Source organism: Apteryx mantelli, chromosome 23 (assembly GCF_036417845.1).
Source record: "Apteryx mantelli isolate bAptMan1 chromosome 23, bAptMan1.hap1, whole genome shotgun sequence".
NCBI classification, from domain to species: Eukaryota; Metazoa; Chordata; class Aves; order Apterygiformes; family Apterygidae; genus Apteryx; species Apteryx mantelli.
Genome location: NC_090000.1, coordinates 1876313 through 1901716, shown reverse-complemented (window position 1 = coordinate 1901716; position 25404 = coordinate 1876313). Strand labels below are relative to the sequence as shown.

Genomic DNA, 25404 nt, shown 5'->3' with positions numbered 1-25404 from the left:
GGAAAGCTTGCTGGGCAGGGAATAGCTCTTGGCTCATTCGTACGGCCCCTGCCGTACAAGAGGGCTTGGTTTACAACGCTAGCACGAAGCACGTGGCAGCAGCAGCGCTGCGTGTCCGCGAGTGCCTGGGCAATGCAGAGCCCAAGCGCGGCCACGCTGGGCGTCCCCGTCTCCTGCGCCGCTCTGCGGGCCCCTGGAGCGACCCCAGGACCCGCGAGACCCACAGGACAAGGGCAGGGGCTGCCTCGGGCAGGGCCGAGCGCTGGGCTCACTACGGATTCGGGTCCGTGCTCAGAAATGCCCAGCAGCCTGCGCGAGTCGAGTTTGGGGAGGAATGCAGCAGGTTCGGTGCTGAGAAAGCAGTTTCACGTGCCAACAAACAACCCTTTCTCGCTAATCTTGGCCAAACTGACTGATGGAGAGATTTTTTTTGCTTGTTATTGCAAAAATTTAAGTGTGTCATTTGACAAACTGTAGGTCAGATCTTCACATTGACGTATGTAGCCGCGACCTTATCAGCTTTGACGGTGTTAAGCAACAGGAGCTAACATCTGGCTCGGTGCTCTGCAGCTGTGCTCTGCTTGCTGCTCTCAGGTGGGGACAAGTTGGCTTCGGTGTGTGAAGTGTGTGTAAAAGCAATTAATTTTGAAAGCTCTCTCATTTTAGTCACTACTTTCCTCCTGCAATCAAGCAGAATTGATAGAAATATCGATCTTTTTTTAACGAGTTTTAAGAGAGGGAGAATGGGAACGGCACAGAGCCGTGAGGCAGCATGGAGAGACTGATGTGCCGTGTTTCTTATAACTGCTGCCCGTGTATCTTTGCGCAGTTTGGCCCCTTTATCGCCCCCTCCCTACACACACCTGGCAGAAGCGGTCACTCTGCTTCTCTCGCCCTGTGCTGTCGCTCGCGGGGAGCGCGCGCGTTCGCCTGCCGCGGCCCCGGAGCGCGCGAAGCTCGGAGGGAAGAGGACCTTGGACCGGGCGCTCGGCAGCGGGCTGCGCGCCTCCTGCCTCTCCTCCGGGCCGAGGGACGGGGCGCCCGCAGCGAGGGGCCTCAGCCCCCTTTCTGCACCCCTGGGCGGTCGCCTGGCGTCTCCGCTGGCGCTTCCCAGTCCTCCAGCACCACCTACAGTCGCCGGCGGTGGGGAGGAGATGCTCCGGTGCCACCGGGTGCAGCCCACCCCGTAGTAGCTCCGCGGAAAGGGCCAGCCCCGAGGCAGGACAGCAGTTCGGGGTGCGTTTCGCAGGAGTTTCCCTGAGTAAACACCACTCAAAATCCATTGACCTTTTGCGTAACATGTAGTCGGCTGTGTTCTTGTGGCTGGAGAAGTGTGTGAGAAGAAAGATCTCCTTCTCTCACGAGACATTTAAGCTTGCTTCAGTTACCTTTTGTTTTTGAGACGTGCTGGAGTCGATACCCGGGCTCGTCTGCCTTGGAAGGCTGGTTAGGCTTCTTTAGGTCGCTGAAGGCCATGGCGGTGTTTGTGGACGGGGTGCAGCCTCTCTGCTACAGGGGTTTTTAGCAGGGGCCGCGGCTGCCGCTCTAGCACGAGAAGCGCTGAAAAGGCCTCCTTTCCTATCAGCCAAGCGTCTTTCAGCAGCAAGAAATTACACGGGAAACCAGAAGGCAGCCTGCGACCTGCTGTTTGGCCTTTGCTGCTCTTTGCATCCAGCAGCCGACAGCCCCAAGGGAGACCCAGCGCGGGGGGCACGGGGGCTGTTTCCCGCAGTCTCCCCGTGCACGCTCGCCGGGGGCCTGGCCGCTCCGCGGAGCAGGGGCGGCCGAGCGGCTCGCCGCGGAGGCATCATCCTGCACGCGTCGCCCTGGCAGCTCGCGGGTGCGGGGTGACGGAGAGCAGCCCGACGGCTGCCTCGTCCGAGCCGTGCCCTGCTCATCCAGCCGCGCGGGCGCTCCCCTCTCCGGCCGCTGCTCCTCCGCCGGAGCTGCCGCTTCGCATATGGCACGGACACACAAGACGCGGAGGGGGAAGGCGGGCTGGCAGGTGGAAGATGGGTTGGAGAGCGGAGGCGGCGCGCCAGCTGCTGCTCCGGCGGGATGGGCGCGCTTCCCGAGGGGCTCCCGGCCGGCGCGGCGTGCTCCCGGGAGCGGGCCGGCCCCAGACAAAGGCGCCCTTCAGCGTGGCGGCTCTGCGCGGTGCGCGTGCATGGTGCCGTGCCGCCGGCGCGCACGGGGAAACTTGAGCTGTTTGTAGGAGGCCGGCGCCCGCGGTCCCACCGGAGCCCTGCACGGCAGCACCCGCACTGCTGGATCGCCCCGGCTGTCCCCACGGCCAGCATGGTGAGCAGCGCCTTCGCCCGCCGCCGCCGCGGGCCTCCCGGGCTGCACGCAGGTTGTCCCCTTGCAGGAGCTTTGGTTTTCCCCTGATCTCCTTCCTTCCTTCCCCTAGAGCCTGGCCCCAGCTGGAGAGCTTCCCGACAGCCTGGCGCACGGCACGGACGCCGTGCAGAGCCGCAGGAGCCGGCCAGCGGAGCCAGGGAGAGAAGCAAGGAGGACACGGGGCTCCGCGGGACGTGGTGAGCTGTTGAGGGGCTTTGGGAGCGAAGGGCCCCCAGTCTTGGCCTCCTGCACAGCCCGTGGCCGTAGCTGGCCGCCCTGCGGGGCAGAGGCGGCGAGTCCTCGTGACGGGGCCGCAGCGACCCGAGGGGCTCGCCAGGGGCTGGGCAGTGCTGAGAAGGGAAGGCGAGACCACGTTTGTCCTTTCTCCCTCTCTGTTTCTTAAAGATTCTTCCAACACGGCTCTCAAAAACCTCTGCGCTGCCCGGAGGCTGCTCCCGCTGCTCGGGGTGGTCGGCCTGCTGGCGGGGACAGCGGCTGGGGCATGGTTCCTAGGTCAGTGTCTTCGCCACGACGGTCCCGCTGGCATGGCAGGGCCAGAGCCGAGCCCTGAGCAAGCGCGGGCGCCGGCGGCAGGGCTGCTTGCAATGTGCCCGGCGCTGCAGCGTGCACGGGCACACGGGGACGGCACAGGCTCTGCTGCTCGCACCTTGCCAGGCTGCCCGGGCCGTGCAATCCCACCTCCACCCTCTTCTCCCCTCAGTGAAATACCTGAAGCAGCCTCTGGCAGACCCGGGCTTTGCCCCATCACAGGAACCGGGAGCCGTCGCAGCGTGCAGCGACGGTGACGAGGAGGAGCCCGTGGTCCCCCGAGCTCCCGGCACAGGTTGGCGCCTTCCCTGCCTGCCGCGCAGCAGCCGCAGAGGGGACGGGGAGCAGCAGCGCGTAGGAAAGTGCCGGCCGAGCGCAGCAGGAGCGTCCCTCTGCTTGGGGCAGAGGATGCTCTTTAGTAGCCCCTCTCACTGAACCACTGGCTTCTCCCAGCTGCGTTTTGCAATTGTTTTCTTATTGCTTTTCAATCCCGCCCCATTCCCAGCTTTGCTGTCTCGCTGCATGGAGTGATCCTAAAGCAAGGGAGACTCTGGCCGGGCTCTTTGCACGTCGTTACCCAGCAAAGCTGCCGCTTGGGCACTGATGATAGGTGAACGGGTTCACGCGTAGTTTTTAGTTGCTTCAAATGTTTCTTCTGAGATGTTGCTTTGGGGGTGCCAGGCCCTCCCCTGTGCCGGCCCTGCGCAAAACCCTTCAAGGAGGGGAACTCACAGGTTGTCTTTAATAAAATGCCTTTAGTGTCTTTCAGAATAAACTCGGAAAACTCCCTGCTGGAAGTGCAGGTGGAAGGCAGGCCTGGCTGGCTCCTGGCATGTCACGAGCGGTGGGACCTCTCCCTGGGGACGCTGCTCTGCCGGCAGCTGGGCTATCTCAGGTGGGCACCGCCGCGCCGGCCCCCGTCGCCCGCGCTCGCCGCGTCCCGCAGGGCACGGTGCTGCCGGGGGTCTGGGCGGCCGCGGGGTGGCCGGAGCCTGGGAGCTCTGCTGTCGCCTCTGCAGAGCGACCCACCAGAAAGCAGTGAACCTGACGGACGTCAGGGCGGACGGCGCGCAGCAGTTCGCCCAGATTAGAGCCGAGCGGGGAGGCCGCCTGCAAGACGTGTGGCAGGTCAGGTAAGGGCAGGTCCGGGGAAGCGGCGCTTGCTCCGGCGGGGAGCGACGGAGACCCTCGCCCCAGGCACTGGGGCAGGAGGATGGTGCTGGCACTGCCCAGGGGTTTGTGCGCTTTCTGAGCGGGGTTTTACTCCCGCGCAGGAGCCGCTGCGAGTCGGGTCGGATCGTGGCTCTGAAATGCTCAGGTAAACGCTGCTCTCCTCGCCCATCCCCGGCTCTGCACCCGGGCCGAGCGGCCGCCGCGCTGCCTCGCCGCCCGGTGCTCGGGCGCCGGCGGGGGCTCGGGGCTCACGCGCCCGCGGGGCTGCGTTGCAGAGTGCGGGCTGCGCCCCGGGGCCGCCCGCGTGCTCGGCGGCGCCGACGTGCCCCGCGGGCGCTGGCCCTGGCAGGTCAGCGTGCAGCACGGCTCCCAGCACCGCTGCGGCGGCTCCGTGCTGGCCCCCGACTGGATCGTCACGGCGGCTCACTGCGTGCACAGGTAGCGCCGGCTCTCCCGCATCCTGCGTCCTGCTCCCGGCCCCGGTGCCCCGCAGTGGGAGGCTGCCTGCGTTTCTGCTCAGTTACAGGCGGCGGCGAGCGGCCTCCGGCTGGCTGGTGTTTGCAGGCGTGATCGCCCACGGCTCGGTCGGGCAGGAGGCCGGAGCGCCGGTGGAGAAAATCATCTACCACTCGCTTTACGACGACAAAAGCCTTGACTACGACATTGCCCTGATGAAGCTCAAAGTCCCCTTGAATTTCTCGGGTGAGCGGATGTTGCCCGGCTGGCGGCGCTCGGCGCGGCGCAGCTGCCCGCCAGGCTGCAGCTCACCCCGTCGCCCTCTCGGCAGACGCCGTCCGTGCGGTGTGCCTGCCGCCCTCCCGCCACGACCTCCTCCAGGGCACCCAGTGCTGGGTCTCCGGCTGGGGCTACACCAGACCGGACCAAGGTAAGCTCCCTCCGCGGCTCCTGCCTCCGCTTCCCCCCCGGGGCACACGAGAGCAAGCGCTGGGGCTGTGCAGCGTGCAGGAGGGTTCACGCTGCCTTGTGAATTGCCCACGCGCCCCAGCCACGGGCCAGTGGGCTGCACCCGGCCCTCCCTCGCTGCTTTGCTCCCGTATCCCCAAGCTTCCCCTCTCCCGACCCCTCCAGCCGCGGCGCCCCGCTCGTCCCCTTCTGCTTGCCGAAGATCACGTTCCCTCGTGGCTGCTCTTCCTCCCTTCCCAGCGCAGGTTACGGAGACGCTGAAGGAAGCTCTCGTCCCCTTGATCAGCACCAAGAGGTGCAACAGCTCGTGCATGTACGCGGGTGAGCTCACTGCCAGGATGCTGTGTGCCGGCTACCCGCACGGGAAGGTCGACGCCTGCCAGGTAACAGCCGGGAGCGACGGGGGACGCCGGGCGGTGCGTAGCGGGCGTGGGAATTACTGCAACGGGGTACACAGCTCAGGGGGAACACAGCCCGGCCCCCGGCCCAGGAGCCTAGCCCCCATTAACTCCCCAGTAACTCCCAGTTTGGGCCCCTGTTGCACCCCTGAGCCCCCGGAACATGTGTATTATGTTAGCAATGGAAATTGTTCTCAGCATTTAGCAGGAAGTTTTGGGGTCCATAAAGATGTTTAGCTATAAGACTAGGATGCACTGATCTGGGCAGCAAAATGTTTTCAATCATCTCCCCGATAACGGAGAAGGGAGAAGCTATGAACACTAACGGCTTTGGTTTAGCTATCTTCTCCGAAGGGAGGCATGCACTACTTTGCAAGCCTATGTTTCGGGTTCGTGGCAGAAGCCAGCCCAAACGGAGCCGAGCTGCCGCCCGAGCAGCGCTGAGCCTTGCTCTGCCTTGCAGGGCGACAGCGGGGGCCCCCTGGTTTGCCAGGATGGAGCCACGTGGCGCTTAGTTGGCATCGTGAGCTGGGGCCAGGGCTGCGGGGAGCCCAACCACCCGGGGGTCTACACCAACGTGGCTCAGCTGCTGCCCTGGATTTACCACGTCACTGAGGTAACTTGGAGCAAACAGGCAAAGGTGTGCGCAGCCCTCAGAAGCTGCAAAACACAGCCAAGCGCGTCCCTGTCACATCAGCATCCCCTCGCCACAGTAGTTACGAGTGGAAAGCATAGAAAAGGAGCAGCAGTTGCAGAGGACCTTACTTGAATCTCACTGCCTGGTTTTAGGACTAACATTTTAAGACCCTACTGCAGAATTGGGGGTATCTGTCACCTGCACACATCTTCTGCAAGACTGGGTGGAAAATGAGTCCCACTCTTTATTTTCACTGTAGGGAAAGGTAGTTGTTTTTAATTTTTAATATGGTTGATTTCTAGTCAAAGCCATCATACATCTACATACGAACTGCTCCAAAACCCTGCTGTGCTGTTTGTAATTGTAGTTACTATGGAAACAGCACATTTTTTATTATTCCAGTGGAAGCACTCCTAGTGATCCAAGTTTAGACTGAGCTTCAAATACAATGCAGGAGTTCTGACCTGTGCCTGCCCTACAGCCATACGCGTGGCTTAGACAAATCCCATCCTGTTTTTTCTCTTTCAGTCACTGCCCTACACTCGCCCTTGACACAAGAACCTCTGCAACAACCTCCCAGCCCACTACATGGTACTAATTCTTTTTCTTTTTTTTCTTGACCAGATCTACTAGAAGCAAAGCAAGGAGAGACTTTGAAGAGCAAAACTTTGCCCAGTCCACGTAGTAAGTGAAGAACGGTCCAGGAGTAATTCGTACTGTCCGTAACCATACCCCCAACAGAGTCCTCAGATGACAGTAGGAAACATGGCTAGTATAAATAGTTTATTAAAGAAAATAGCACATTACATTTCTGTGAACAATCCACATGGGAGAAGTGGTGTTTTTCAAAATACACATTTCTTGGATAGTGATATGTAAAGGGAAAGGGATCCCATGAAATCCAAGTGTTATGGGAACATTCTCAGCCCTCAGATAAATTACATGGAGGAGGGGGAAAAAAAAAAAAAAAAAGAGCTCGAGTTTTAAGTGGCAGGCAGATTTCGCATCTCCATTCCTTGCTGCACTCCCATACGCTGGACTAAGCCTAACGGGCCAGGGGCCTGCGCTGGTTACAGCCAGGAACGGAGGGGTCTCCCCAGCCCCGCCGCGGGCGCGCTCGGCCGGCCCAGCAGGCAGAGCCGCTGCTCAGCTCTGCAACGACTCGGGTGCGATGCAAAAGTCAGCTGTGATCCAGGTACTAGAGAAATGCTCGGGAATGCAAACAGAAGTCAAACAAAAGTGCAAATGAAAAGGCTACGCTGGTAGATAACATAGATCAGAATGCTAAGCTCTTGGGGAGCAAAACTTTCATAAGCAGGTTGTAAGCACTATGGGGTAGGAAACACTTTGTTCCACGCATGTAGCACCTGGCACATCTTGGCCTCTGGGCTTTGTTTTAACACATGCTACTGGTGAAACTGTCAATTAATTAAAATAAAACCTATACATTTCTCAAAATCAAAACAGCAAAACAGTTTGCTAATGCAAGAGAATCTGGAAGGGACAGCTAGCTGCCTATTTCTGTTGGCAGACCAGAGGAACAGTGACAGAAATAGCTTACTAGATGGCATTAACAATAAAAATACATACTAAAAATATACTTCATTTACTTTTTCTAATAGCATTAAAGAACTTTCAGTAGCTGAACTTCTTCTGATGTAATGATGACTAATGCTTTGCTTTAAAAAAAAAAAAAACAACTCAAAAAAAAAATCCCTTACACAGCATTTCTTTCAGGCCTTTTACAAGTGCTCCCAGAAGCCAGTGAAACTAAAGATTTCTCATCAAACAAAAAGGCCCTTTATACAGTAAGAACACTGGCTTCCTCTGCTTTGCACGGTCTTAGGAGCCCAGGTCTGGAGCCAAGTCTACAGGTAAACATCCCCACTTACTCCCACGGACTCACTTATTCATTTGCAGCCTTGGTATGGATAAATTCTTGTTTGCCCGATTTAATTTTTGGAGCTGCACAATAGGGAAATAGGACATCAAGACAATTTTTCAACCCCTTTCCTAATATTCTTTAGCCATTTCTCTTAGTAACAAATGAACCTTTTCAAAATCCATTTTTATGAGGCGCTATGAATTTGATAGAGGCCAGGTAAAGTAATGGTGATAAGAGCAGAGCAGCCCCTGGACCACCACTACACTTGATTTTCTCACTACGCTCCTGAAAAGGCCATATGTTGACACATCAGTGGTGGTAAAGTTCATTCAAAGAATGTCAAAGGAAACCTTTGTTCATCTAGAATAGGTATATTCAGGAGAAAGGGGTCTGCTTCGTCTGGAAATCTATATATGACAAATGCATTGCTGTAAAAAGGATTGATAGAGGTTAAATCATAAACCAAAACAATCTAACACAGCCTTCTGTTACTAACTTGAAAGATAGATAATGCTCTGGCTGCTTGCTTCATTCCCTTGTTATATTTATTTACAGTTCTCTCCTACTTCTAAAAGCACAGAAAAAGATACTGGCAGAAAGACAGTAGATGCCAGAGCTACCTAGATCTTACACAAAGAAAAAGTAAAGGAAGGAGCTGAACTCACTTCCATAGCTGGCAAAGTGAGACTAAAAACTTCCAAGTCTGTTTTAAGGTATTTTCCATGAGAAATAAAGCCACGAGTAATTTTGTCACTTGTGCAAAACATTGTGAACCAGTAAACAATTTACTTACAGACATGGAACATGCTTCCCGCCCCCCGCCTCCTCCCCCTTAAATTTTCACTCTTTTGAGGTCTGCTTTCAGGGAAACCTGAGCAAACAGGCAGGAAAGAGCAAATTTTGGCACTTCAGCAGTCTTAGAACACCAAAAGCTATCAAAGTCTGTGGGTTTAATATGCAATTTGCAAGGACTGATGAGGTAAGATACAGTGGGCTTACATGCCCCGGTGTAAAACTGCATAGATAAGATTCACTAGTGAGAAATAAAAACCCCTCTAGAAGACCCTAATCAAGCAATCTTGAGATGACACAGTTGAGCACCACATCTCTTGCATGAGAGGCCCACCTGACTGCAGTGCCTATTCTTGTAAAGAGATGTTGGATAAAAGATTTACTTAATTTCCCTATGCTGGGCTTAGAGGAAGATGAAATCCAGGAGGATGGAATTTAGCAAACATCACCAAAAGCATCTCTTCACCAGGATTGCATGCCCACCAGCTCACGAAAGAAAACTTGGCTCTGGGCAGGATATCTCTGGAGAGTCTGGCAGGAGGTTGAATTTTCAAGCCCTAACTCCATCCACCTGGCAGATGGAGCAGAAGCAGTTAGTGTCTATGTGTTACCCACCTTTGATTTCCCAGTCCGAGACCCACAAAACCACCCTATTTGCCCTAAGGACATTGAGCTAGGAAATGTTTCTTCTCTAGTCAAGCCTCCAGGAAGCACTTTGCCTAACACTAAGCTTATTATAGACCAGTACAAAAGGGTCGAATCCAAACAATAGTTGAAAGACTCAGTTCACTCTTGCTTTATCAGAAGATGGAACACGTAGGAGGAAACACAGTTATTTAATTTTGGCCAGTGCTGCTGCTCTCCTTTCGGTGTTCTGGAACAAGGCTCGGATAAGACTCTTCACTTCGGCTGGGGAAAATTCAGCTGCAAGAGGTCCTTTCCCATCCGCCCACCTAAATGCGAGAAAAAAACATCGTTATTTCACCAAACTGCACGGCAACTTCTTGTTAAAACAATCCTTCTGAGCACTCACTTTAAACCACTGCAGTTCTCCCATTCTTACAGCCCAAAGATGCTGACTGGTTAAAGTTCACTTAAAAGTGTAGAGAAGTTATAGACTTGTCAGAGTGGTAAGTCTGGAGACAGAAAAGTCCAGTTAGCAGCATATTAGCTGCACGCCACAAATTGTGTCCCACATGCCACTTGAGTCCAGCAACAGAACATGAGGTGCTTTTTGTGCTTATTACAAACTGTACCTTTTCTTTTTGAAATTAAGGCTAAAGCCTGTTCTGCCTGCAAAGTTCCCATTCATCTCCCAAGCCAAAAAAAAAAAAAAAAGTGTTTTATGCCCAGATGGAAGTAGAGTTGGGAAGTTTTAGCCTCTAACATCATTCCAACAGCAGCAATGAGCTGGGCACAAGAGAGGAACAGCTCTTCCCATCTGCTTTCTCCATGGCTTGTGCCTTTTGGTTTAGGCTGCCGAGGACAATGTTTCCTTGCCGTTCAGATGGCAAACATGAAAGGGACTACAAACACACACCCAAGAAATTCACCTAGGAGCAGATACCTGAGTCTCAACCTGCTCTGAACCCCTTTTATAAAGGTAATTAATTGCCTCCATGAGAACAGGTCCCCTGAATGCGGTGCCCTGCTGGTGTCAGAGCACTTCCCAGCTCCTTGTTACTGAGGTGAAGAACTGCCAGGTGCAGTGAAAGGTTAGACACCTACTGATCTACTATTTCCTGGAGGTTGGCTTGCAGGATGATCATCAGCTCTTTGAATGTCATCCATTTCTGCACATAGACTGGAACCTCCTCTTGATATTTCTTATTTTTGTCCTCTTCAGGTAGTGGGGTGAAAACTTGGGGCCCTTCTTCTACCATGGTCCTGCAGAGGGAGTACAACCTATCCGCATCCTCAGCAGAGATATCCTGGAATGGAACAGATGTTAGCACAGGAGCAGTCAGATATATTTTTGGAGAACAGAGCAGGAAGTGAAAGGAAAGACAGCAGCTATGTGAAGATGAAAAGCAGTGGTTTGGACCACGCTTAACATTCTCAAGCCAACATAACTTATTTCATGAATGGCTAGTTTCAGCAAGTTCTCTGCAGTCCCCTCAGAATAACGGTTGTGCTTTTGAACAGGATTATCTTAATGCAACAGCAAGCATTTCACGGTGAAGCAGACTTGTTATGATGAAGTCCTGAACAATTTATATAAGGAAATTGCTCAGGTTATGCCAGGCCAATAATGAAAGCAAAGTTTACTGGCAGGCACAGTCTGAGCAAGTGTCCTGTAAACTAGCTGTTACATGAAGAGAGGCATTATTAGCTTAATTCACAGTGGGGAGGCTCTTTGGGTGTAGATTACAACTACAACAGATGCACAAACATGTTTCTATCATTTGCCATGAAAAGGTATTTTCATTAAGAAACTTATTAGGATAATTGTGTTTGTCCCAGCATAACCTGACAATTGCTTAAGCACAGTACTGGGAATCAAATGGAGATGAAAGTGGAAACTACCACCGTGATTTAAGCAATGAAAATTTCAGTTTGAAGTATCACAGGTTTACCAGCATCTGGTGCCTAGAGAGGTTTATCAGAGATGCACAGTCTGCAACTGCATCAGAACAGATGACATTTGAGACAAGAGCTGAGCAGAAATTTTTTGCAAAGTCTGTGACACTAGAACCTGCTTTAATGAGAGGATAGAAACGTTGAGCAGGACACTGAAGCTCTGTGCGCTTCTAGAAGTGACAGCAGACCTTCTTTAATATGCATCTGAAATAGTCCCAGAGCAGCAGAAGCTACTTCAACTTAAATTCTCATAAGACAGTGGAAAGCACAATGACATTCCCAAAGCCTACACGGGAATCCGAGCCCTGGGGCCCTTCAGCCTCAGGACACCAGTTAACTTACATACCCTGAACAAAGAAGAAGAGACCGATTCATGGAGTTTTTTATATAGTAGGAGTGGCATACCTAAATCCAAACTGAGATGCAATCATGGCCACTTCCCTGACCTCCCCCCTGACTATACAGTCATACTATCACTGTAAGAGTATATATGGTCTCAAGCAGATGCAAGTTATGGGTATCTTGAACATTTCTCATAGACAGGAACCTAATTATCATTTCAGTGAAAGATAATGGTTCCCCTGAAACCTGATTTTGGAACGAACTTCCAGAGGCCATGAATCCTAGCTGTTAACAACACACTGTATTTGGTATGTCCGTCTCACGCAGTTACCTCTAGGGCAGCGATCCTAGTGACAATCTCTGTGAGGGCTGTGTTCAGCAAAGTCCCCATAGCCTTGCAGTATACATTCACGGGAAGGACATCTTGCCAGACTTTTCCCAGTCTTTTCAACTGATGCAATACCTGGAAGATAACAGCTACAGGTTACCTATGTGTTATCCAACAGAACATACAAGAGAGATACCACATGCTAAGATGACTACAGATGGACAGAAACCAGTTTTAAAGAAAAGTAAGGCAATGAAGTATCAAGCTATCACACACAGCAGACATTCCTGGGGAAAAAAAGCAGTATATTCAGTTTGCATTAAGTTTTATCAGAAGTGTGATAGATCTTTTCCTTGAAAATGAAATACATTAGAAATATAGTCATTTGGGAACAAAAGTTCCAAGGTTAAGAAACTTTTTATTTCACCTTGGAGCAAGAAGAATTGAACTCAGCATGTTCCAATTTTATAAAAGGAGACATAGCCCAGGGAAAGACAACCTATGCCAGCAAGGACAGCTGTTTGCAAATTCCACTCTGCTGAAACACCACACAGTTCTCAGGACTGAGATTGTGTACTGTACCTACTCATGGACAACATCTACAAACAACAGTGTGTTTGGCTTCAATTTGCATTGCTTACCTGCCTTATTGCTTTGTTTGCTGCACAGTAATTTTCCTCATCATCCATATTGGAAAAATTCCTGGCACTTGACAGCCTCTCCAGTATTTCTCCTTTCTGCACTCGCATCTGGGCCAGAAAACACTCCATCCCTTCAGGAGCAAACAAGAGCAGAGGGAAGCTATTAAACAATTAATAATTTGCCTTGCCTATTTGGAGACTGTAACTGCTGAATCATAAACTTGCCACAATGTTTTGTTTTTAAAGCAATTTCCAGTCTCTAATCAGTCTCATGGAGCCAATTTAACCAGGCCTGCACTGTCAGTTACAGATTCAGTAATTTCTTGCAGAGCTTTGATTGCCACAACACTTAGGAGAAAGAGCTGAGTAGCAGGAGTAACTATGGATGACAGGCTCCTGTGAGGCTGATGCAAGTATATCTCAGATTTTGTTTCCATAGAGTGACCTAAAGAAGGCATCAAAAGACAGAACAGCAGATCTCAAAATACCTGTGAGTGCCACAACATCTCACTGGATAAGAAACTGCTCTTGAAATTATGCACTGGACAAGGAGAGCCAGGCTTAAAAGAGTCAAGCCCTAAAGACCATCTTGCCTAGACTCATAAAGCTCTGTCAGACCCCATTACATAGAAAGTATGAAAATTCTTAAAAAACAATCCACTGCTCTAGCCAGCAGCCCCACTTACATTTTAAATTATTCATCAACAAATGCCAGGATGAACTACCATTGCACTCATCAAAATATTTCAATACTGAAAGGTAAAATTACCAAGTCTCCTAAAACCAGGTACCATATCTACAAAAGTAGCTGTTCCATCACACAGGATGCTTGTCAGGCGGTACCGGAACTGGTGTCCCAGGGTGAGCAAGTGGTGAGCAATGTACATGCAGTTGTTGTGATGAATGGCTGCCAGCTGGGGCAGTTTCTGAAGGTTCTCTCTGTCCCAGGAAGGAGGAGGAGAAAAGAATGTACTTATTTAGACCTGGCTCTGTTAAAAAACTGTCATACCCACCCCTGAGAAACACATGGACTGTCTCAGACAGATGTTGCAAGTATCTAACTGCAAACAGTGCTTGATAAAGACATCAGTCAGAATAAAAGCATTCAACCTCCTGTCAGCTGCACAGAAGAACTTAGATACAGAAAAGGCGTTTCAAGGCTAGAGAAATGGTACCCCGGCATCCCAAGTGTGTGCTATACCCACACCATTTTTAACAATGGAATTCCAAGCAGGAAGGCACTTTGTTATAGCACAATGGTTAGGAAAGGAGAGAGAGGTCCTTTCCAATAATACACCAGTGTTCTCAGACACAATCCTGTATTTTTAATTTTTTATCACTGCCTTTTTTTTTTTTTTTGCAGGGAAAACATCATGAAAATCTCCGAATCAGACCTGAGGTCAAAGTCTTGTGCCTGGATTCAAAGACAACTGTAGTAAGAGCTACTTACAAACTATTTACAGCCACATTACAGTTCGGAATATCTTAAAAGCTAACCCATGTCCATGTCAAAGCATGACTCTATTCTAGTAACCCAATGGAGGGGTATGATAAAGTTGATCTGCAAGACTCTGTTCAGTTCTGGAGACAAAACTTTAGCTCATGTTGATAAGCTTCATGTACACAAGGATTATAAGACATAGAATTAATGTGATTCATGTCCAAGACATATTAAAAACAATAATCTCCTGGGTCATAAGAATGCAAACCAGAAACTCCAGAAACTCTCAAGCAAATACTCTGCAGGTATGATTTAATAACGGATTAGGAGTACTAGCTTTTTCTCACTAGAGGAAGACTCTTAGTAATCTTTGGCTGTGGTGGACAAACAGAGAGTAAGTGGGGCTGATACAATAGCACTGTTCTCTCTGCAAAGCAAGCCCAGGTAATACACACACACACTTACTTGTGGTATGTTGGCACTACATCATAAAACAGCTGGAATATATTCCTCACGGAGTAGAAGAGCTGTATACAGCTACAACAGAAATAAGGTTCATGTTAGTTTGTTAGTAAAATTAACATATATATTCTTGAATCCTGAAAGAGAAGAATGCAATAAAAAACAAAATTAACTACTGGAAATCAAAGATAGGATTTTCAAAAGGTTCATGGAAAGTTATTTAGCCATTTTTGAAAAGCTGTCTTTAAACTAAAACCAAAAAAAGAGGGAGAGACAAAGATGACAACTCTTGCTGGCTCTAATTTTCACTCAGAAACCTACTTTGACTATGAGCCTCAGCAGCTTCCAAAACACCTTCCAGAACTTTCCTTTTCTCACTGTCCTTTGCCCCTAAAGAATAATCAGCAAGGACAAATTGCAAATAAATGTCCCTTTCTCACCAACAAATCACAGAGCACAGAAACTAATGAAAGTGCCTGCACTGTTTGTTTTCAGTTTTTCTTCAGAAACTTCTTCTCCAAAACAACCTGGTTTTATTAGTGGTGAAGCACATTTTCCTTAGGGACACAAAGGATGAATTGTCAGGATCAATTACAGCAATGTCAATAAAGGCAGCATTCTGGAAAACTCACAAAGGCTGCTCACAAAAGCTGTGACGACCTTGTCCCACAGAGGACAAGCAGCTGGCAATGCCCACACTCCTAAGCTCAGCTCCTAAGGCAGAGAGGAGCTTCAGACCACATGTCAGAGGGAGATATATGAAACCCCACAGACAAAGGGGACAGTGTCCCTTCTTCCAATAGGTGCGTGCAATAGTGAGCCCTCTCTCTGCCACGGCACACTGAAAGGTGCTCAGTACCTAGGAAACTCTCCCTCTGCAGACTGTGGTCTCCAGTTTATAAAACAGAGAGCAAAGCCTTGTGGACGTGGTTCCTCAGAATGTCTGAGTGTTTTCTCTGAAGAGCCCCATCAGATGCAGAACTGGAGTTCTTTGCTTTTACCCTGTGCACATGCAGAAAGCAAAGAGGAACTCGCCTAAGAATGGGTTCCAGCACTTAGCATTTGGTTTGAAAAAGGAGAGATGGTTTTTATTTTTCTAAACAAGTGATATCTAACACATGGTAAAATCTTGACGTGAATAGAACAGCAGCATTTCTCCCACCTAAGAGACTGGAGCCATGAACTGCCTTGTGCACACTATGGAGTCACCACGTTTTCACTGCTATAATAGTGAAAATACAATAAAAACCTACCTGAATAATCCCTGATAACACAGGCCCCAAAGGCTGCTTAACCAGAGCACTGCAGGGAACATACTCCACAGCTATTCCTGGTGTACCACTCCACTGCACACATCCAGGGATTCAGCCTCCAGTCAAAACACCCACCACCTTTAATGATCCATTCTAATTTTTAAACAACATTTTCTGCTCTTCTAAATTCATTTTAATCTACTAACAGATGCTTAGCATTGCCAAAGGCAGCAAGTATCTCACACCCAAGAGCTACCTGCTGTTACAGAATTCCTACCACTGATCTGTGCTGGTTGTAGCCTCCAACAGTGTCTGATAAGCCAGCTCCATTAGTTTCTCCACTGAGGAACTGATGCGGCATGTGGGCAGAGAAAATGTGTACTGGCTCAGTTTAGATTCATTCTCCAAATTCACCATCTCATTATGCAGAAGTTTTGCAGTTTTTTGCATTTTTAAATCATCTCCTGCCCCAGGATCAGGAAGTCTTGGTAGGGCTACAGAGGAATCAGGTGTGATCTACGGGGGGGAACACAAGAGAGGTATAATATAATTTAGAGCCCACAGAAAGGAGCCTGCACAAGACAATGAAACACTGAATGACAGAGATTTGAGACTCTAGATAGGCTGCAAGGCTGCAGAAGTCTCTGCTAGAGGTCACCCAGTTTATGAATGATAAGGCAGTCCATGAAACACAGACTATACAGTGCTTCATGCCTAGAAGCAAGCTCTGTAAGTGATACTCTAATTTTTCTTCTACTTATGACAATGGTCAAAAAACCCTACAAAATTAACTTCAAATATTTTAAGAAACATCATGTTAGTGGAATAACCCAGTTGAGCACCATTAAAAAAAAACCTTTGAAACCATTGTTTGCCAAGATCCCCAAAATAATCAGAAAAAATCAGTCCCCCATAAAAAAGGACTCAACTCTTATAGGCAAGCCTTCATTAGCTAAACTGTTTTTCCACATTAAAAAAATGGCATATTGCAACAACAAGCACCTTTACAGTATTGTGTATTTCTGAGGTCATCAGCTTTCTGGCTGCCACAATAACATCCTGGCACTTCTTGTTAGCAAAGTGGGAATTGACGTTACGGGCATACTTCAGTAAGTCAGTTGTGTCTCCTTTCAAAAACTGCATGTTCTTCAAGGCTTTTTCAAATTCCTCTGTGGATTTAATCACCTGAGAAAAGCAGACATAGGTGCTACATTAATACTTGTGGATTCCAAGTTATAGTTTTCTAAAATCAAAGAGCGAAAATAAAGTTGGGTATAAACTCTTCCACTCAGCTGAAAGCAAAGCAGGAAACTAAGTTTCAAAGGGCTCTAACCATCTAACAGTTCTTCAACAGTGTTTTGGAAATAGCTGGCTTGGTTTGAGGCCCTGAAAACACATTAGTACTTTCTTTGAACTGCAAGTTTGTCCCCCTTGACTTTGCAGGCAACCTAATTCAAAAACCAAAGGAGTAATCTAGCCAAATTTCATTGCACAGGCCTACCTGGAGCAAAAGGACAGGAGTGTTTGTCCTGTCACTGCTTGTGTTTGAAACAGCCCCCTCTTCAAGGAAAGTTGTTTTGGCACACCTCACTAGCAGCAAGTTCTATTTTATTTTTTTAGATTTTAAAAAATTATGTTGCCTACACAAGAAGCCCCTGTGATCATTAAAAACAAATACAAAGTCAAACATTGCAGTAAATTCTCAGGAAGCTGGCCAGGCAAACAGCACTGCCACATCACCATGTATGAAGACACCTTCAGCTCTCCCAGAGGCTCAGACAGGTGTCTTAACATCATGCACCCTTAAAGTCCCCAGATCTCAGCTAAACATGGCTCAATAGCTGTGGATCGCAGACCTCACACTTTACATGACAAGAAAAACAAGCCACAGCTTAACTGAGAGAAGTATTTCATGTGATTCTAGATCAGCAAAAGACAGAGAAGAGACACTTTCTGTTGAAACTGCCCATCTGGGATTTCTACTAGGCAGTTTTGAAAGGTTTTGAGTCCTACCTCTACATATTGCTCTAGCTTGCTGCTATTGGTTGGAATTGAATTCACCAGACAGTTCTGAATGAGGCAGTCAGACAACTCTTCCCATATCATATCACCCAGCAGTTCTGACAGTGTAACCTTGGACTCCTTTTTGTCTTCCACACACTCCTCAAGAGGAACATCTGGATTGAAGAGAACACAAATGGATTTTAACACACCTTCCTCCTGGACCAGACCCTCCACCAGTTCATTCAGTCCCTCCTGTCAGAACAGCATCTCTCAGCTGTTCTATAATCATTATTATGGAGGTATTCTTCATATCTAGGCCTTACTGGGCATGTGGAATCGCCCACCCGACCAAAAGACAACTGAATTTATGTGTAAACTGAGCCATTTTCCCAGCATGTTTATTTTGTGAAATGCTAGCAAAGCGCAGACCAGTTTCTAGCCAAGGGAAGCTCCTGAATGGAACCAGCCTGACCAAGGAGCTCCACAGACTGCAACATGACTTCCACCTTTTGGACCTACAGCATGCGAAGGTTATCGGTGCTGTGACTTGTCTCAAAAGAAAGATCATTCACCAAAAAAACAATTCCTTGATTCTTTTGAGCCAAAACACATTTCTCTTTCATTTTCACAGTATGAATGTATTGTGAGAGCTTGGTCACAGCCAAGTTCAGTTTGACAAGATGCCAAGCTGCCCAAGTTAAAAGCTGCTTAGACCTTACACATAAATCAATATTGCTTAACAACCAGATGTTCCAAAAAGCTTCTGCTACAATTACATGAACTGGGTGCTGATCAGCAACTCACTCCAATTCCAAAAGGGAGAAACTACCTACTCAGCAGATATTTGTGAAGAACTTCTAGAATCAGCTTAATCTTGTCAAAAACCTCCACAGGAGAAGTATTATCCAAGTTAGGTTCCTCAGACTTAAAACGCAGGATGACCACATCTGACTGTTCCTCTACCAATGGCCGAAGAGAGGAGTAAGAAATCAGTGGCTTGAGGATGTGTTTCAGTAACAGCTGGCCTGAGAAAGGAAAAAAATATGTTTTCAGCAGCAGAAGGAAGGCTGTGGGGCCCACTAGAGACTATTTTGGATTTAGGGATTCTTCAGATAAGGCAGAGGAAATGCTCTCTTGAGTACCTATATCAGGGAACTTGTATGTGGCAAAACATTGAGTTTGGTTTCATTCAAGCCCATTTTAACACACACGGTAAAACACACACGGAGGCCTAGCAAAGAGTAGCATATTTAATCAAAGTGAGAAACAATCTAAACAGCCAGCAGCATTAAATTCTATCTTAGCATCTGGCATGCTTCCTGATTTATAAACACCTGGGAAGGCTGAAACCCTGAGACTGCATAAAACTAACAGTCATGCTCTTTACAGAGAAAGAGGCTGTAACTGGAAAAACAGTTTGAATATGAGACCATGAAACCACATAACCACAAATTACTAAAACAGTTTACTAGAATAACCTGACAGGAAAGGATAAATAATTCAGGGCAATTTCATATTAATAAAAACCAGAGGTTTTACTTCATGCTTGCTGGAAAACGCATGCCAACAGAGTAAGAAGATGTCTTCCAGTGTACCGCTCACGTGGAACTGGATCTCAATATCCATCTTGAAACAAATCTGAGCTCACATCCACCCAGGCTACTACAGCTATGTTTAACCGGAACCAAGGTCTGTCTTACCAAAAGTTTTAAGCTTGGTGTGCAGTTCTCCTAAGACAGCAAATGCCTGCAGCACAGAGGCAACAGGCGGGCCAGCAATCCCCTCCTCTTTTGATGGCACTGTGCATAAGTGCAATTCTGAGTGCATCACTGTCTCCAGGCTGCTGCTTTCTACAGAAAGAGAAGAAACATCTCTGTCAGAGTGAGGTCTGAGCTATAGCAGATCTGAGAAGCTACTGCATTGCTTGGGTAGCAGATAAAGCTAACTCTCCATTTCCACTAAATAGGGTTCCTAGAACTCCTGGTAACCCTTCTGGTATCTGTTTCATCAGTTTCTAAGAAATATCACTGAGGAGTCAGATGAACATTCAAACTCAGTTTAAAAGCTACCAACTGCATCAGACCGTTTGTGGTGGGACCTAAATACTCCGAAGTGGAGTGAAATCCAAAGAGCACTGCCACTCACCGATCCCCCTCAATATGATTATGCAAAAGGCGTAAAGAACTCACTAAACCAACCTTAGATTAAAGTCCTAGTTGTGTAGGTACTTGCAACCATGCTTATTCAAATAGTGAAACAGAAATAGTGAAACCAACTAGAGCTGTGCATACCTTTTGAAGGAGGAAGCTTCCACACGGCCAACTTCTGCCACTCCTCTCCTAGATGATAGAGCATATTCTGCGTCTGCACTGTGAGCTCTGTGCCGAGTGCTTTCAGGATCTTTAGCTCAAAGCCCTTACGGGATTCCAGCATTTTCAGGCTGCTTCGTGCCTAATGGTAAAGGTGGAAACAGCCATACATAAAACATGGGTAACTGCTGCCCCCGTGGCCTACTAATAAAAGAATCTTGAGAAATTTATTGAAAGTATTTATGAACAATATTGTCATATGCTTGAGAAGTCATTATTACCTTTTCCAGTTGTTGAGCTGCTACAACATACTTCTTTTCCAGCAATGCAGTGTTATACTCTTTAATAGCTGTATCAAACTGCAACAAACAAATATAATCATAGGTAACTGTACATCTGCTATAAGACTACAATTTGTTAAACAACATGGCTAGAGACAGGAGATATAGTTGTTTACTCAAAAGAGGAGCCCAGAATACTGCTGTAGGCTGAGCAGCAGGGAGGAAGACTACCATTTAATGACTTTAAGCCGCTCTCCACCTCCCCTCCTCACCTCTTGTAGCTTTTTCAGAATACTCAGAACCAGCGTGTCTCGCTCCAGCTGCTGCTTCAATTCAGTAAATTCAGCAACAGCAACATTTAGATCTCGCTGAACCTAAGGTAACAGACATATCAGTTCATTTACAGCATCCAGATGTTATCTGACACATTTCCTCTTAAAAATAATACAAACATAAGATTTAAAGTATTTCTATTATTAGAATAATTTGGGGAGAAGGTGAAAAAGACTCAATTTTAACAGTTTATCTGCTTTGGCATCCGATAACAACCATGTCTTCAACTTATAGGGTCACCTACTTTACTTCTTGCTAGAAAGATCCTTATCGGCATGGGACACTCTTATGAACTGTTTTCTCTTTTAATACATTACAGGTTTTTTAAAGGCACTGTAAGAAAAATTACTTTCAAAAGGCAGCCAAAACAGCTCTAGTGTTTCTTTAAGTTATCCATTTAAAGTGCAAGAACATTTGAACTGAGCCAAAAGTTAATTATCAAGTTACTTAACAAAGTTACAGAGACCATAGAAAATACTTGGCTTTAGGATCCCCAAAGGCGAAATTAACTCCAAGAAAGTGAACCTGACCTGGCTGACAGCAGAGCCCCAAATATAGCACGGAATAAGGCAAGGCCCACAAGCTGGGTATCTAAACTTTGTGTTTTACCCTAATTTACCCCCTAATGGCGGGGGGGGGGGGGGGGGGTTCCTATTTGTTTGCTGTTCACTGCATCATGCTCTTCTGGAAAGAAGAATGCCACATGCCACTCCTTAAACTCATTTTAAAGTCAATCAAAGGAGAAGGGACAATGGAGAGAATGACTCTGTAATCCTGCCTGTGGGACCTGCCCACATTCTCCACAGAGACTTCAGTGGACATGCACAGCTATGATTTAGGTGGCGCACGCTTGGTTCCCATTCTGCACAAAATCACTGTGGGACCAACGCCGGGCCAGTCCACCTCCGTGTGCTTCAGATCTCCTACTGCAATATCACAAGGCTGATCCTTCTCCCTCTCCTGAAGAGACATGGGATGCTTTTCCACTGAATAACAACGAACAAGCAATGAGCTATCCCTTGATTACAACTCTTTGTGTACACCTCAGGCCTGACGCACACCTATGCAGCATGTGTCATCTCAAGGCATTTACGAGGGGCGACGCCACCGCGAGCTCCTAGTCGCGAGGCCTTCTCCCCCCGCAGCGCCTCCGCAGCACAGCAAGAGAAGGGGGCTCTGCCGGTGCGGGATGGCGCGGAATAAGCCCGCAGGGGCCGCCACGGGGGAGCAGGGCTGCGTCACCTCGTTCTCAATGCCCGCTCTCAGCAGGTCGATGTTGCTGGACAGCCCGTCCACCTGGGACACCAGCTCCTCGGCGCTCTGCATGCTGGGCAGGAACTCGTTGTACTTCTTGTTGATCATGTTGCAGACCTCTCCCTGCGCGAAAGCGGGGCGCGGGCACACGGTCACCCTCCGCCCGGGCCCCCCCCGTCGCCGCCGCCGCCCCGGCCCCGCGCCCCCCGCCCGGCCCGGCCCGCCGCCGCCGCCCTCGGCCCGCCGCTAGGCCCCGGCGCCGGCGCGGCCCTGCCTTCAGCTCCTCCACGCGGCGGGAGAGCCGCCCGATGCGGGTGCCCAGGTCCTCCTTGTCGAGGCGGCCCGAGTGCGCCAGCACGGCCGCCACCAGCGAGCCCGCCGGCGCCGCCATGGCCGCCGCCCTCCCGCCACCGCGCAGCACCACGGGAAGGCGGACAGCGGCGGGCGGGACTACGGCTCCCAGGGTGCCCCGCGCCGCTACGGGCGCCGGCCTGGGACATGCTTCCCCTGGGCGGGAAGGGGACGCCCCGCCCCCGCCCCCCGCGGCGGCTCCTCCCGCCGGGCGGGGCGGCGCTGTGAGCGCTCGGCCGGCGGCGCGGCCGGCAGCTCGGGGCTTGGGGCGCGGGGCGGCGGGCGGGCGGACGGGCTAGGCGGCATGCGGCCGAGGGGCGCCTGGGCGCTGCTGGCCGGCCTGCTGCTGCTGCTGCTGCTGCTGCGGCGGCCGTTCGCCCGAGGTGAGCGCGGGGGGCGCCCGGGGGCCGCGGCGGCGCCCTGCCGCCTGCCGCCGGGCGAAGCCCGCTGAGCCGCGCCGCTGTCGCCTGTCTCCGCAGGGGAGGAGGAGGTGGTGGTGAAGGAGGCCAACGGCAGGGTGTTCCTGCGGTGCGGCAGCGGCGAGGCCGACAGCGTTATGTGGTGGAAGGACGGCCGCAGGATCAGAAACGACACGCAGCTGGACCTGGGCGCCATGTACGACGACCCGCGGGGCCACTACGCCTGCAGGCTGCAACGCGGCGGCTCGTCGCAAGAGCTGATGCTCCAGGTGCACTACCGAAGTGAGTGCCGCCCGCCCAGCAGCCTGCGGCGCGCGCCGACGCGTTCGCTCGAGGGCAGCGCCGGCCTGCCGACGGTTGGCGTTGGTCCCGCCATGCTGCGGGACGGCGCCCCAGGTTTGGGGGCAGAGCTGGCCCAGCTGCCTGGGCCGGTCGGGGCCGGGGGCCGGGGCCCCTCTCTCAGCCTCCGTGCCCCTCTTTGCCTTTCCAGTGTGCCAGAACTGCATCGAGGTGGATGCCGCCACCATCTCAGGGATTGTGGTCGCCGACGTCATCGCCACCGTCTTCCTGGCGATCGCGGTGTATTGCATCACGGGCCACGACAAGGGACGCATGTCGCGAGGTGAGGGGTGAGCCCCGCTGGTCGCCCGGGTGCGTGGGGACGTGGGGCGCTTGGGCACCTCTGGGAGCTGGGAGGGGAGCTCACCCCACTGCGTGGGACCTAGGTGCTTTCCGCCACCGCCCTACAGAGCCCAGTCGCTGCGAGCCCCACGCAGCAGCCAGCACGCAGCGTGCCTAGGGTAGCGCCGGGAGGGATCTGTGCGAGCACAGCACGTACCCTTGCTCCCCCCAGCTCAGCTTCCCAGAAGAAGCAGTCAAATACACAGTATTCACCCAAATGTCAACCTGGGGGCAGTGGCTGGGTGAGCAATGGTGACACAGGAACATCTGAGGCCTTGCAAGATGCTGGAGCTCCTTGAGGGCTACACAAGGCAGAAGTTGAGTCCCCAGCCTGGGCCTGCAGTCTCTCTTTATGCACGGGTGATGTGGTGTTCAGGGCTGGGGCTTTCCATCATTCCTCCCACAGGAGGTAAAAGCACAGGACTGAAAGCAGCCGGCTGCTTGGGTTGGCTTACAAATGCTCCCCACACAACTCCCCCTGATCCTTGACCACAATCTTTCTTTGTATAGCTTCTGACAGGCAGAACCTCATTGCCAACGAGCAGCTCTATCAGGTGAGTTTGCGTGTGCGCGTGTGGGCTCTGGCACCTCTGCACGGTGTAGGGGTGCATGGCTGGACAGCCGCGATGGCCCAGCTGCTGAGGGACACATAAGGCCTCAAGACGCTGAGCCGCAGGGATGGTATCATGGTGTTGGTGATCACTTTCTGCTGCGGAGTCCACAGCTGCCTCTCCTAGCATGACCCAGAGGATGGGGCAGGCTTACTCCCCTCTTACTCTCTGGGCTTAAACTCCATGTGTAGGAGCAAAAAGCTGGCCAAAAGCCAGCCACTGTTGTGGCTCACCTCACCTTTTTCTCCTCCTAGCCCCTCGGTGATCGGGACGATGGACAATACAGCCGACTGGCACCTGTCAAGGCCCGCAAGTGAAGAGGAAAGACGTGTGGAGCTGATGACCCCTTCACACCAGGAGTAACGTTACAGCAAAGCCAGCGCCAGCGCCCAAGAGCACAAGCAGCCAGGGTAGGACCCCAGCACCGCCTTAGTAAACTCGCTGCTGGCAGAAGACAGTGTGAGTTTTTGCCCAGAGAGCCCTCCAGCTCCCTGGAGGCCTCCCAGGCTGGGCTGCTTGTAGCTCTCTGCTCTTTCCCTGACCTGCTGCATTTTTGTATTTCTCTGTCATTAAAGATGAGCCTCTTTCATAGCCTCCTGGCTACATCAGTTGTGTTGAGGCCAGGGGAGCTGTGCGGTGCTGCTGGGGGAGGCATGTGTGCGACGTGGTCTGCCTGGATCCCTGCAGAGCCCTAGGGCTCCTGCCTGTCCTGGGAGAGAGAGTGGAGCTGGCACGGAACTGCCAGCGCAGACAGGTGCCCATGGCTATACCACCTCTTTGTGCCTGGATCCAACTGACATCTGGGCTGTCAATGAAGCTGATGGGCAAGGGGTGGGAGACCCTGTGAAGGGAGAGGGCTGCTGCTCCTGCCACCAGGAGAGGCCTTGTCTCATTAAGCTCCCCTTCCAGAATGGGGAGCGGGGACACGAGGAGCACAGCAGCACTCGGCAGGGTCTGCGTCAGGCCTGCAAAGCGTCTGTGTGCCTCAGTCCCCTGCACAGAGCTGGGGGGCTGGCGGGGGGAGGACAGGAGGACCTACCCGCTGCACATGCAAGCCTTGGTGTCTAATTGCAGTCTCCAAACTGCAGAGGCCTGCCAGGTCTCTGGCACCCAGCCAGCCTGCAGGTTGCCCCAGTGCTTTGGGGAGGGAGGCACGAGCAAAGAAGCAGCCATGCTGGCTCCCCAGATCAGCTTGTGTGGGCTGAGCCCAAAGCGGAAATGGAAACGCAGAGGGGGCAAAACCTGCGGTGGAGACTGCAAAACACTTGGCAGCAGAGCTGGGCAGGCAGCGAAGGCCAGGGTCAGCCCACGCTCCCCTCACTTCTGATGGGCTCTGGAGGGTCCCCACCCACCTCTGCCTCCCCAGCCCACAGGAGAGAGACCCACTTCCGTGACCAGGCCACAGGGATCTTTTGT

General features: G+C 50.9%; 3 protein-coding genes across 4 annotated transcripts; 2 read left to right on the top strand and 1 right to left on the bottom strand.

The window, feature by feature from the left end:
* The first annotated feature begins 3638 nt into the window (after positions 1 to 3638).
* On the top strand, positions 3639 to 6654 carry TMPRSS5 (transmembrane serine protease 5). The gene is made up of 9 exons (XM_067310010.1): positions 3639 to 3784; positions 3909 to 4022; positions 4164 to 4207; positions 4338 to 4500; positions 4589 to 4764; positions 4850 to 4948; positions 5227 to 5369; positions 5848 to 6000; positions 6646 to 6654. The coding sequence occupies exons 1-9, from the start codon at positions 3639 to 3641 to the stop codon at positions 6652 to 6654; spliced, it is 1047 nt and encodes a 348-aa protein (XP_067166111.1).
* Positions 6655 to 6791: 137 nt separating this feature from the next.
* On the bottom strand, positions 6792 to 22323 carry ZW10 (zw10 kinetochore protein). Its single transcript, XM_067310136.1, has 16 exons — positions 22201 to 22323; positions 21915 to 22049; positions 20612 to 20713; positions 20340 to 20417; positions 20041 to 20200; positions 19450 to 19599; positions 18583 to 18774; positions 17759 to 17922; positions 16748 to 16930; positions 16023 to 16261; positions 14496 to 14567; positions 13359 to 13528; positions 12590 to 12720; positions 11952 to 12083; positions 10427 to 10629; positions 6792 to 9651 (listed from the first exon to the last, which is right to left on the bottom strand). Exons 1-16 carry the CDS (start codon positions 22315 to 22317, stop codon positions 9531 to 9533), a joined length of 2349 nt encoding a protein of 782 aa, XP_067166237.1. The 5' UTR covers positions 22318 to 22323; the 3' UTR covers positions 6792 to 9530.
* A 221-nt stretch (positions 22324 to 22544) lies between these two features.
* CD3D (CD3 delta subunit of T-cell receptor complex) lies at positions 22545 to 24579 on the top strand. Of its 2 annotated transcripts, XM_067310146.1 has the most exons (5): positions 22545 to 22660; positions 22757 to 22978; positions 23187 to 23318; positions 23888 to 23931; positions 24243 to 24579. In XM_067310146.1, exons 1-5 carry the CDS (start codon positions 22582 to 22584, stop codon positions 24303 to 24305), a joined length of 540 nt encoding a protein of 179 aa, XP_067166247.1. In that variant the 5' UTR covers positions 22545 to 22581; the 3' UTR covers positions 24306 to 24579. The 2 variants fall into 2 exon arrangements, with proteins under 2 accessions (XP_067166247.1, XP_067166248.1); XM_067310147.1 differs by lacking the exon at positions 23888 to 23931.
* The last annotated feature ends 825 nt before the right edge of the window (positions 24580 to 25404 follow it).

Coding starts and splice junctions, on each gene's coding strand:
- TMPRSS5 (XM_067310010.1), top strand. CDS start 3,639: ATGCCTTTAGTGTCTTTCAGAATAAACTCGGAAAACTCCCTGCTGGAA. Junction 4,949..5,226: donor CTACACCAGACCGGACCAAG/GTAAGCTCCCTC, acceptor CTCCCTTCCCAG/CGCAGGTTACGGAGACGCTG. Junction 5,370..5,847: donor GGAAGGTCGACGCCTGCCAG/GTAACAGCCGGG, acceptor TCTGCCTTGCAG/GGCGACAGCGGGGGCCCCCT.
- ZW10 (XM_067310136.1), bottom strand. CDS start 22,317: ATGGCGGCGCCGGCGGGCTCGCTGGTGGCGGCCGTGCTGGCGCACTCG. Junction 18,775..19,449: donor CACCAAGCTTAAAACTTTTG/GTAAGACAGACC, acceptor TTCCTTTCTCAG/GCCAGCTGTTACTGAAACAC. Junction 9,652..10,426: donor CTCCAGGAAATAGTAGATCA/GTAGGTGTCTAA, acceptor TCTCGCATTTAG/GTGGGCGGATGGGAAAGGAC.
- CD3D (XM_067310146.1), top strand. CDS start 22,582: ATGCGGCCGAGGGGCGCCTGGGCGCTGCTGGCCGGCCTGCTGCTGCTG. Junction 23,319..23,887: donor CAAGGGACGCATGTCGCGAG/GTGAGGGGTGAG, acceptor TTCTTTGTATAG/CTTCTGACAGGCAGAACCTC. Junction 23,932..24,242: donor CCAACGAGCAGCTCTATCAG/GTGAGTTTGCGT, acceptor TTCTCCTCCTAG/CCCCTCGGTGATCGGGACGA.